Below are 13,079 nucleotides of genomic sequence, written 5' to 3'. Positions count from 1 at the left end.
CTACTACTCTGGGATATTGTTATTTCTTATCCCCCCTACCAAGTATTTGACATTTTCTCCATTAAGAAATGTTTTTTGGACAGAGGAGCAAGCATAAATGTGATTGCAGATCTAGAAATAGTGCAGAATATTAAAAACATATTTTGTCTTTTACATTTCATAACATAAACTGTGTTTCTGTGTTTCTTTTTTTTTGTGATCAACTTTGTCTATTTGGGGGATAGATACAAGTACACAGGCATGTGAATACAAACCCAACTTCCAGAGGAGAGAGATCAAAACAAACCTCCCCAGACAGTAATACAACAGAGCAGAATAGATAACTGAGGCCTCATTCTGCCTCAGGTCAGCACTATAGTGATACTGGTCCATTTAAGAAAAAAAAAATCATATCCCAAGTGGCATCAATACACTGCCGTAAAACTCTGTTAAAGAGGAGTTGGTTTGTCATAGTCATTTAGAGGCTGTACTATGTGATGCTGTTGAACTCCATTGTCTGATAATGACAGGTGTGTCTTTGATATATTTATTTGTCCTCTCCGTGTATATCAATAATGGGAAGGTCCAATGACTGAATCACCTCTTTTTGTAATGTGTGATACAGTTTGACAGCAACACAAACTGCAGCCTCAAAAGGAATTGTACAGTTAAAGTATCTACGAGGAACTTCTAAATATTTTTGAAACAGTCCAATTTTTCCTCTGCTGATCATGAATTACACGTAACAAGCAAACAAGACCATCAGTGCAAAGAAGAATGCTATTTTAATATAGTTTTTCTTAATGCCTTTGTCATGGGTATACGCTCACCCAGGAACAACAGCTGGTGTAGTAAAACTCTACGGCTTTTTTCCAAAGAGGGTGCAAGAAAGAACACAAACTGAAAGTTCCTTGGAGCACCTTTAAGTCTAATAATGGTAATGTTTTGCTTGTTAAAATGTAACTGCAAAATAAAATGTGTTAATAATAAATTAATAAAAGATTAGGCATTAGGCGTCACAAATGTTTCCAGAAACAAAAAAATTACAATGACGTAAACACACACACACACACACACACACACACACACACACACACACACACACACACACACACACACACACACACACACACACACACACACACACACACACACACACACACACACACACACACACACACACACACACACACACACACACACACACACACACACACACACACAACACACACCACTCCACTATTAAAATAGCCCAGTCCAGTAGCAAGGCACATTACTCCATTGCCCTGTTTCAAACAAATAGCAAACAATGCATTTCTTAATTAGTGCACTGTTAAAAAGTGGGTGTGAAAAGTCGCTCAACAAGTTCCACACCTCTTTTAAGAACACTGAGTAAGAGCACAAGCATCAGCCTCCCATTAGTGGCTATAAAGCAGAAAACATAAATTATATGGACTACACCTTAATCTGGGAGGGGAGAGTCTCGAGGTGTGTAATTAGGATTATTATAATTAATTGTTTGACATGACGTGCAATAATGTTATATATATATGAGACGGAGGGAGAGACGAACACACAGAGATTTATAATACAAACTCACGGAGAAGACACTAGCAGACAAACAGCATTACTCCATCGCCATCCAAGTAAGAATTTCACTTTTTACACATTTCTACAAATTCAGATGCTTCTTTGACTAAAAAAAGGGTTTGTTTAGTTATAGGACGATAATATATTGATGATATTGTTTATTTTATATATAAAAAGATAAAAAGAAAATATGATTGAGGTAAATATATAAATCGGTAATGAATTTACTTTTTATTGATACATTTAACTGTACAGATAACTGTATACTAGACATGAAGCTAGAAATTAGACAAGTTATATTAATTAAAATATAGATTCAAATCAATGTATTCAGATCAAAAGCTGATTTATTATTAGGTATGTATGATTGACTGATTGAGAACATTGTACTGTCCAACATGTTAACCAATTGTTGGAAACTTTATTTTGCTTCATGCTTTTCATAGTTTGTAAATATTACTTTAGGTCTGTCCCCTTGTTTGATAGTTTTTCTTTTTCTTTACTTTAACAAATTTTGAATAATGTAAGTTTAATGCATGTGAGATATTTTTTCATGAAAAGAAATGCTGTTTTATAATTTTTGAAAATTCCTTGAAGGTGCTAAGGGGAACTTTTAAATATTTCTGAAACAGTCTAATTTTTCCCTCTGATGATCATAAATGACACATAACAGCAAACGAGAACATCAGTGCAACAAATGCTATTTTTTTTATAGTTTTTCTTAATGCCATTATCATGGGTCCCTAACTCTCAGGAACTATAGCTGGCATGTAAAAACACTACCGCTTTTGTTCTTCGGAGCACCTTTAAAACCACGTATGGAAAACGAATAACAATATCATCTGTATATATGACCTAGAGACATGAGTATTTCCCCAATGTCTCAAACCAAAAACACAATGAAGCTGGAATGAACGTGTGCGTCTTGGATTGTCATGTAGTGGAGACCGTGAATGCAATATGCTTCTGTAACCTTTTCCATAATTTGTGAATGATTTATATATGATGTTTCTTTTAAACTAAAAGGCACACTGGCCTAAATTCAATTTAGTTTTGTAACTAAACATGTCTCAATATTAGTGTGTAATAATATCAGTATTCAATTAATTCCTTTATATGAAAACCAAATAACTGTTGTTTCTATCTTTTCTGATTCTTTGTTTAAACCTGCAGTGTGTAGAATTTTGGGTTTTATTTCCTAGCAGATTTTGTAGAGAGTAATTATAATATCCACAAGTACATTTAATTTAGTGCATAATAGCTGAAAAAAATGTTTTGAATTATTTTGTTTCCCTTAGAAAGGGTCTCATATATGTCCATATTTCTGCATATTTTGGACCAAGGCCTAGTGCCGCCATCTTGAAAGTGTCATAGTTGGAATGTCATCTGATGCATTGTTTAAAATTTAGAATTGTTCTTGTCCTTGAAGGCCACTGTAGCTTCTGTTATTATTCGAAAGGGGTGGGGTTACCCAGGGAGCGTTGCATTCTAGAACTTTGTAGAACTTTCTTGATGATGTCATATTACACACTGCACCTTTAATACTATTTTCATAGTTTTTTTTTCATGAAAACATACTTTGAGAGTTAGAGCATTTTTTTCATAATTATTTTGACATTTTAGCTGACTTTATGCATTTAATACTACACTTGTTCATGCTTATAATCATAAATGCTACATCACTAGTTGACTCAATATGTTGTTCCTTTACAAAATCTAGTTGAATATTTTTGAGATTGGAAGGAATTGAAGAATAGGGAAAACATGAACAGCCTTGCTTCTAATTATTTTCAAACAATCAGTTTTCTAGAGATCACAGATTAATTAAGCCGTGATCTTAATTAAACAAAAGGCAGTTGCCTCAAGACCACACGATACTTAGGGAGAAGTTAAAAAAGTAAAATTATTATTGTTTTCTTATCTCAAGATTATCACGTTCTTGTGATGACGCCTGTTTTCACGAGATAATGTTATTTCCAAAACATTTATGTAAGCACTGCTGTTCTCAGCTCCCTGTGGCTGGTATTGAAAGTTTCTGTCTGCAATGGTTTAAGAAGTTGTGTGTTGTTTTTCCCTCTCGGTCTTTTAATGCTGTAGTTGTACACAGCATGTGCACAAAATGTGCACATGGTTTTGGGATTTGTTGTTTGTCTTTGAAAAGGGAGCACGGTTTTTTTAAACTGTTGTTGTAGCGTAACTTAATATGAAATCTTAAAATTGAAGAAATTTCACTTTGTGTTGGGAGTAGCCGCCTTTTACAGTTTGAACTATCACACCCTCCCACGCAGCAAAGATTCCTTTAGGACTATCTAGAAGTGACATCTGCCTACTGAAAAAAGAAACGGGCTTGCATCTTGGTCACATGTTGGCACTATTGAGAATTTTTTTTTTTTATGTTCAGACCCCCGCTTTATATTTTGAAAACCATTGTAGCGCAGTGTATCAGTTACATACAGGTCCACCAGAAAAGTGTATTGGATAATTTAATACAAGAGGAAACAGAGGGGAAACAAGTTTTAATACGGGGTTTACACCTTTTTCAGTGCCTTTCTGGATTTTAATGTTTTGCCATGAATTAGGTATCGCATGCCTATAAACATAAAGCCAGCATCCAATTTTTGAGATGAAGAGATATGCCCTCATGGTCTTCCTTTAATCTCAACTCAAATGTTTGTTTTCTTACAGGAGATGGTCAGATATCGTTCGACAGGTGGAGGAGAAAAGAAAATGATCACTATGATCATCAAGACTGTTATCGTCGTCTTTGTACTTGTTGGTAAGTAATTACAGTTCTTTATTTAAAAAGGACAATACAATTCAATTTAATTTAATATGAAATAAATGTCTGAAGTCTGACCAAACTCTTTCATGGAAACAGCAACAAACAGCAAACCTGTTGAGGGAACACTGAGACTGAAGTGTCCTGGAGCAACCACCACAATGGCTCCAACAACTACAGCACCTCCCACAACACCTAAACCATTACCAGAAGCAACTGTTAAAAGCATGACAGCGGCAGCAACAGCAGCAGCTTCAGCAATAGCAGCATCAGCAGGAGCAACAGCCGCGGCGGCAGCAGCAGCCACTACTGGACCCACCGCTGTAGCAGCCGCAGCCGCTGCAGAAACTGCTGCAGAGGCTGCAGAACAAGCAGCAATAGCAGCTGAAGCTGTACTTGATGGAACACTACCACCAGCAGCAGCAGCAGCAGTAGCAAAACAAGCAGCTGAAGCCGCCAAATTAGCATCAGATGCAGCAAAAGCAGCAGCTGCAACAGCACCAACACTAACACCAGAAACGGTAGAGAAGATTGCAGAAGCATCATCACAGGCATCAGCTGCCGCAGATCAAGCTGCAGAGGCAGCAGCAAAGGCTGCGGCTGCTACAACAGTAGGAACTGCAGAAGAAGCCGAAGAAGACGCAAAAGAGGCAGTAGACGCTGCAGAAAAGGCTCTAGAAGACATCCGAGCGGCTTTAGCAGAGGCCACTGCAGAAAACACAGACCCAGCAGTGGAATCAGCTATTGATGCAGCAGAAAAAGCAGCAGAAAAGGCTGAGGAAACAACAACCAAAGCAGAAGCAGCAATAGAAGCCGCAGTAGCTGCTGTGAAAGAAACAGATTCAGAAACAGCAGCTCAAAAAGCAACTGAAGCAACTGCCGCAGCAAAGGAAGCAACAGAGGGAGCAAAGGAAGCTGCATCTGCATCAAAAGATGCAGCTGCTGCTGCTAATGCAGCAACTGCTCCAACAACTACAGCACCTCCAACTACAACTACAGTTGTGATAGATACGACAACTGATTCTAAAACTATGCAAACACAGACGACAAACCCAAGACCATTAACAGAAGCAACTATTGATAGCATGACATCAGCAGCAACAGCAGCAGCTTCAGCGATTGCAGCATCAGCAGGAGCAACAGCCGCAGCGGCAGCAGCAGCCACAACTGGACCCACCGCTGTAGCAGCCGCAGCCGCTGCAGAAACTGCTGCAGAGGCTGCAGAACAAGCAGCAATAGCAGCTGGAGCTGTACTTAATAATGTAATATTACCAGCAGCAGCAGCAGAAAGAGCAAAGGAAGCAGCAGAAGCCGCCAAATTAGCATCAGATGCAGCAAAAGCAGCAGCTGAAACAGCACCAACACTAACACCAGAAACGGTAGAGAAGATTGCAGAAGCATCATCACAGGCATCAGCTGCCGCAGATCAAGCCGCAGAGGCAGCAGCAAAGGCTGCGGCTGCTACAACAGTAGGAACTGCAGAAGAAGCCGAAGAAGACGCAAAAGAGGCAGTAGACGCTGCAGAAAAGGCTCTAGAAGACATCCGAGCGGCTTTAGCAGAGGCCACTGCAGAAAACACAGACCCAGCAGTGGAATCAGCTATTGATGCAGCAGAAACAGCAGCAGAAAAGGCTGAGGAAACAACAACCAAAGCAGAAGCAGCAATAGAAGCCGCAGTAGCTGGGGCGCAAGCAACAGATGAAGAAACAGCAGCTCAAAAAGCAACTGAAGCATCTACCAAAGCAGTGGAAGCAGCAATAGAAGCACTTCAAACTGCGTCTGCAGCAAATGATGCAGCTGCTGCTGCTAAAACAGCAACTGCTCGTACAACTACAACTACAACTACAGTAGTGATAGATACTACAACTCAATCTAAAGCTATGCCAACAACACCAAGACCATTACCAGAAGCAACTGTTGAAAGCATGACATCAGCAGCAACAGCAGCAGCTTCAGCGATTGCAGCATCAGCAGGAGCAACAGCCGCGGCAGCAGCAGCAGCCACAACTGGACCCACCGCTGTAGCAGCCGCAGCCGCTGCAGAAACTGCTGCAGAGGCTGCAGAACAAGCAGCATTAGCAGCTGAAGCTGTACTTGATGGAACACTACCACCAGCAGCAGCAGCAGCAGTAGCAAAACAAGCAGCTGAAGCCGCCAAATTAGCATCAGATGCAGCAAAAGCAGCAGCTGCAACAGCACCAACACTAACACCAGAAACGGTAGAGAAGATTGCAGAAGCATCATCACAGGCATCAGCTGCCGCAGATCAAGCTGCAGAGGCAGCAGCAAAGGCTGCGGCTGCTACAACAGTAGGAACTGCAGAAGAAGCCGAAGAAGACGCAAAAGAGGCAGTAGACGCTGCAGAAAAGGCTCTAGAAGATATCCGAGCGGCTTTAGCAGAGGCCACTGCAGAAAACACAGACCCAGCAGTGGAATCAGCTATTGATGCAGCAGAAACAGCAGCAGAAAAGGCTGAGGAAACAACAACCAAAGCAGAAGCAGCAATAGAAGCCGCAGTAGCTGGGGCGCAAGCAACAGATGAAGAAACAGCAGCTCAAAAAGCAACTGAAGCAACTGCCGCAGCAAAGGAAGCAACAGAGGGAGCAAAGGAAGCTGCATCTGCAGCAAAAGATGCAGCTGCTGCTGCTAATGCAGCAACTGCTCCAACAACTACAGCAACTCCAACTACAGCTGCAGCCACACAAGAACAAAATGCAGCAGTGGTATCCTCCACAGCAGCAGCAGCAGCAGCAACAGCATTAGCAGCTTCAACAGCAGCAGCCGCTGGAGCATCCAAAGAAGTAGAAAATGCAGTAAAAGCTTCAGAAGAAGCAGCCAATCAAGCCACACTATTAGCAGAAGGAAAAGCAACAGCAGCATCGGCAGCACAAGCAGCTGAAGACGCAGCAGAGGCAGCTGAGGCAGTAGCAGAAGCAGCAACACAAGCAGCAGCAGAAGCACCAACATCTATTGCCCCTGTAGTGGAAAAAATTGCAGAAGAATCAACAAAAGCAGCAGAGGCCGCAAGAGAGGCAGCAACAGCAGCAGCAAAGGCAGCTTCTCCCGGAGCTACACCAACAGATTTAGCAGCAACTGGTGAAGCTGCAAAAAAAGTGGAACAGGCGGCTCAAGGAGCATCAGAAGCATTATCGGCAGTCACAGACGCAACAGCAGCAGAGTTGACTGAAGCCGCACGTTCAGCAGTAACCACGGCAGATATTGTGGCAGATTTGACAGCAGCAACAGCAAAAGCAGCAGAAACAGCGGCAATAGCTGCAGCAGCAGGCAGCATAGACCTTGCAACATCAATAGCTGAAACTGCAGCAACATCTGCTTCAGCAACAGCAAAAGCAGCGGAGGCTGTGTCACCATCTACACCTATCACCACCACAACTCAAGGACCAACTACAGAGGCAACTAAACCAACAGAAGCTGAAGTTATTGCTAAAGCGCAGCAAGCAGCAGTGGTGGGGACAACGGCAACAGCAGCAGCTGCAGCTGCAGCAGCCTCAGCGTCAGCAGCAGCAGCTGGTCCAACAGCTTCCACAGCTGCACAAAATGCAGCAAAAGCTGCGACAGAAGCAGCAGATGTTGCCGAGTTACTTTCAGAAGGCGAAGCAACAGTGGAAATGGCAGAAGTTGCAGCAAATAAAGCAGCTGCGGCCGCAAAAGAAGCCGCAGATGCAGCAGAAGCAGCAGCAGCAGCAACAACACCAGAATCAGCAGCAGAACGAGCCGAACAAATAGCAGCAACTGCAGTAAAATCAGCAGAAGCAGCAAAAACGGCAGCAGCAGCAGCAACAAAGGCAGCAGCTGATGATGTAACGCCGGCAATTTTGTCAGAAACTGCAGAAGATGCTAAAACAGCAGCCACACAATCAGGAGAAGCAGTTGAAGAATTAGAGAAAATAGTATCAGAAAACCCAGGGACAACCGCAGATGAGCAGGAGGCAGTAAAAGACGCACTTTCTGTGGCAAAGACGGCACAAGAAACAGCCACGGCAGCAGCAGGAACAGCAGACTCAGCAGCAGCAGCAGCATCAGATCCAGCAGCACAAACTGCAGGAACCCTCGCAGCAATGGCAGGAACAGCAAAGGATGCGGCAACAGGCGCTTCAGAAGCAGCATCTGCAGCAGGAGAAGCAACAGGGGTTGTGGTACCATCCACGCCTAGCACTGTAACTAAACAACCAACTACAGAGCCAACTAAACCAACAGAAGCTGAAGTTATTGCTAAAGCGCAGCAAGCAGCCGTGGTGGGGACAACGGCAACAGCAGCAGCTGCAGCTGCAGCAGCCTCAGCGTCAGCAGCAGCTGCTGGTCCAGCAGCATCCACAGCTGCACAAAATGCAGCAAAAGCTGCGACAGAAGCAGCAGATGTTGCCGAGTTACTTTCAGAAGGCGAAGCAACAGTGGAAATGGCAGAAGTTGCAGCAAATAAAGCAGCTGCGGCCGCAAAAGAAGCCGCAGATGCAGCAGAAGCAGCAGCAGCAGCAACAACACCAGAATCAGCAGCAGAACGAGCCGAACAAATAGCAGCAACTGCAGTAAAATCAGCAGAAGCAGCAAAAACGGCAGCAGCAGCAGCAACAAAGGCAGCAGCTGATGATGTAACGCCGGCAATTTTGTCAGAAACTGCAGAAGATGCTAAAACAGCAGCCACACTATCAGGAGAAGCAGTTGAAGAATTAGAGAAAATAGTATCAGAAAACCCAGGGACAACCGCAGATGAGCAGGAGGCAGTAAAAGACGCACTTTCTGTGGCAAAGACGGCACAAGAAACAGCCACGGCAGCAGCAGGAACAGCAGACTCAGCAGCAGCAGCAGCATCAGATCCAGCAGCACAAACTGCAGGAACCCTCGCAGCAATTGCAGGAACAGCAAAGGATGCGGCAACAGGCGCTTCAGAAGCAGCATCTGCAGCAGGAGAAGCAACAGGGGTTGTGGTACCATCCACGCCTAGCACTGTAACTAAACAACCAACTACAGAGCCAACTAAACCAACAGAAGCTGAAGTTATTGCTAAAGCGCAGCAAGCAGCCGTGGTGGGGACAACGGCAACAGCAGCAGCTGCAGCTGCAGCAGCCTCAGCGTCAGCAGCAGCTGCTGGTCCAGCAGCATCCACAGCTGCACAAAATGCAGCAAAAGCTGCGACAGAAGCAGCAGATGTTGCCGAGTTACTTTCAGAAGGCAAAGCAACAGTGGAAATGGCAGAAGTTGCAGCAAATAAAGCAGCTGCGGCCGCAAAAGAAGCCGCAGATGCAGCAGAAGCAGCAGCAGCAGCAACAACACCAGAATCAGCAGCAGAACGAGCCGAACAAATAGCAGCAACTGCTGTAAAATCAGCAGAAGCAGCAAAAACGGCAGCAGCAGCAGCAACAAAGGCAGCAGCTGATGATGTAACGCCGGCAATTTTGTCAGAAACTGCAGAAGATGCTAAAACAGCAGCCACACAATCAGGAGAAGCAGTTGAAGAATTAGAGAAAATAGTATCAGAAAACCCAGGGACAACCGCAGATGAGCAGGAGGCAGTAAAAGACGCACTTTCTGTGGCAAAGACGGCACAAGAAACAGCCACGGCAGCAGCAGGAACAGCAGACTCAGCAGCAGCAGCAGCATCAGATCCAGCAGCACAAACTGCAGGAACCCTCGCAGCAATGGCAGGAACAGCAAAGGATGCGGCAACAGGCGCTTCAGAAGCAGCAGCAGAAGCAGGAGAAGCAACAGGGGTTGTGGTACCATCTACGCCTAGCACTGTAACTAAACAACCAACTACAGAGCCAACTAAACCAACAGAAGCTGAAGTTATTGCTAAAGCGCAGCAAGCAGCAGTGGTGGGGACAACGGCAACAGCAGCAGCTGCAGCTGCAGCAGCCTCAGCGTCAGCAGCAGCTGCTGGTCCAACAGCTTCCACAGCTGCACAAAATGCAGCAAAAGCTGCGACAGAAGCAGCAGATGTTGCCGAGTTACTTTCAGAAGGCGAAGCAACAGTGGAAATGGCAGAAGTTGCAGCAAATAAAGCAGCTGCGGCCGCAAAAGAAGCCGCAGATGCAGCAGAAGCAGCAGCAGCAGCAACAACACCAGAATCAGCAGCAGAACGAGCCGAACAAATAGCAGCAACTGCAGTAAAATCAGCAGAAGCAGCAAAAACGGCAGCAGCAGCAGCAACAAAGGCAGCAGCTGATGATGTAACGCCGGCAATTTTGTCAGAAACTGCAGAAGATGCTAAAACAGCAGCCACACAATCAGGAGAAGCAGTTGAAGAATTAGAGAAAATAGTATCAGAAAACCCAGGGACAACCGCAGATGAGCAGGAGGCAGTAAAAGACGCACTTTCTGTGGCAAAGAAGGCACAAGAAACAGCCACGGCAGCAGCAGGAACAGCAGACTCAGCAGCAGCAGCAGCATCAGATCCAGCAGCACAAACTGCAGGAACCCTCGCAGCAATTGCAGGAACGGCAAAGGATGCGGCAACAGGCGCTTCAGAAGCAGCAGCAGAAGCAGAACAAGTGTCCAATCCGGCAACAACAACAACAGCTGGAACCACTACAGCATCGGCAACAACAGCCGCTGCAGTCAACAGCAGAATCAGTCTCATTTCTGTCATAGTGGCTGTGATAGCAGCTATTCATCTTTAGAGAGCAGCACAACACAGCTACTGTACATCAACATATCGTGTTCCATGGACTCAAACATTACCTGTAAAATACCGATATATTTATTATTTGACCTATCCAGTTTATCATGTGTTTGTCATAATTATTAAAATTTGACTAGTTTCTTTTAAAAGTCAGAGAAGGCAGATATGAGATGGGAGAGAAAGAGTCAACCAGTCCACTCTGGCTACAATGACCGATTTTTAAAAATGACTTTCACTTATCAGGACCATGGCTGATATTTACTTTTACATAGGTGTAAATGATTTATTTATAATGTATTGCCCTACTTATTGCAGGGTGTACCCGAATCACTGGCTGATGGACAAACAGCCGGACATTAAAGCATTTCCGACTGGCAACTCTTTCCCTCCTTACGTTGTGTGTCTGTCGGAGAAGCACTGATTTTTATAGTGCAACTGCTTTATAATAATCAAGTCTGTTTATGTTTTAGAAGATTTCTGAGCATTCGTTTTTTAAAAAAACTCTGCCTCTAGTCTGCTCAATATGTCTACCCTGCCCTGTGTATGTGTCACGGGGTGTCACGCATGGCATAGCAGAGGGGCCCTGCAAAACAGCTGTCACGGGTACATTTTTCTTTTATATAAATTAATGGGTAGGGGCACAGGTAAAAATTAACTAAATGCAAACAGGCAGTGGGCGAAATTTGTGTACCCCGACTAGACTAGATTGTTTAAGACTGTGTGTGCTGATGTGTTTTGTGAACTGGCAGAAGGCCTTATTAACTGTATCTGAAGCTGGCTCTATGAACGTGCATCAGCTTCTAATATCAAAATATTCTTAGGATGTCAGACAGTAGCCTGAAGCCTCTGTGTGTCTTAAATCATGGGTCAGGTCTCAGGTCTTATTTTCAAAAGGTGCGTATTTGACTTTGACATAATGGCGGGTAATGGGTCGAGTCTGGTAGGCCTACTAAGATTCAGGGGTGCGGGCGGGTGCTGGGTTTTAAAAACTTGACCCGTGCTGGACTCTGTGGCACTGAAAAATGAACTGAAGATTAACACAAACTCATAGATACTGTAAGGAAGTTCAATGAAACCTTCACAAGTAAAAAGCCAAAACTTAAAGGAATACTTCACCCATACGGAACCAGCATTCTATCATTATAAAATCACTATTATAATATAATGAATTAGGTTTTTCTTCCCTCAGTCTTCACTCAGTCTTCCCTTGTCCCAGCTGTCCTGTTAATCCTAACCCTTACTGTGATGTCACTATAAGGAAAATGTAGGGTTAGACAGTGAGACCATGTAACACTCTTTCTGCCTTTTCTCAGGCTAGGATGATCCGATTTCAATTTTGTTTGCATATTTATACTAAATAGGATCTCAGAATTCAATACACCTTCATATTCCCACCGGTGAAGTAGGTCTTTAACTATAAACTATACTAAACTTAAACTATAAATCCAACTGCCCACCTACCTGAACGTGAACAGGTAGAAACAACCTGATATTGTAATCTGTTTTTTTTCTGTCCACAGCCACAAGCACAGTACGTTAGCTCAGAAGCTAACTGCTTATTGTTACAAACAAGCTAAAAAAAAAGGTGTCTGCCTAATTAAATAGCCACGAATCAAAAACTATGCAAACTATTGTGTAGCACTGCTGACGGAGACTATGGAAAGACTGACACTGTTATCGAGTGGAACCATAAGAGGAAATGTCCTTAAGTTATTAACCTGTGTGTATGTCTCTGTGCAAAAAAATAAATGTCTAGATATATGAGGAAGAAGTGTCATTATTCGTCATTTAAATTGAGATGTTTTGAGAATTGAGAATGAAGATGATTGTTGTTAGCACTTTATGAAAATGTATGTAAATGTCTAAATTAATGATAGCTTATTTTTTTCTCTCTCTCTCTTTCATTCATACCCTCGACGATTATTTGAAAATACAGTCAAGTTTTTAAAACTTTCCAAATACACCAAATATCTTAACATTTATTTTTGGGGAGTCTTGAATCTGAATATTTATATAATAAACATATTTACATCATATAAAAAGATCAACTAGCTTAGAAATAGAGCTGAGACAAATCGAGTAATGCATCTA

General features: G+C 43.3%; 1 protein-coding gene across 1 annotated transcript; it reads left to right on the top strand.

Moving 5' to 3' along the window:
* Positions 1-1,547: 1,547 nt before the first annotated feature.
* Positions 1,548-12,741, top strand: LOC307264350 (uncharacterized protein). Its single transcript, XM_080045752.1, has 3 exons — positions 1,548-1,625; positions 4,255-4,345; positions 4,448-12,741. Exons 2-3 carry the CDS (start codon positions 4,258-4,260, stop codon positions 10,984-10,986), a joined length of 6,627 nt encoding a protein of 2,208 aa, XP_079901878.1. The 5' UTR covers positions 1,548-1,625; positions 4,255-4,257; the 3' UTR covers positions 10,987-12,741.
* Positions 12,742-13,079: the final 338 nt, after the last annotated feature.

Source organism: Ammodytes marinus (assembly GCF_949987685.1).
Source record: "Ammodytes marinus genome assembly, chromosome: 17".
Taxonomy (NCBI): Eukaryota; Metazoa; Chordata; class Actinopteri; order Uranoscopiformes; family Ammodytidae; genus Ammodytes; species Ammodytes marinus.
Note: the sequence above shows the minus strand (reverse complement) of the source record. Positions and strands in the feature narration are given on the sequence as shown.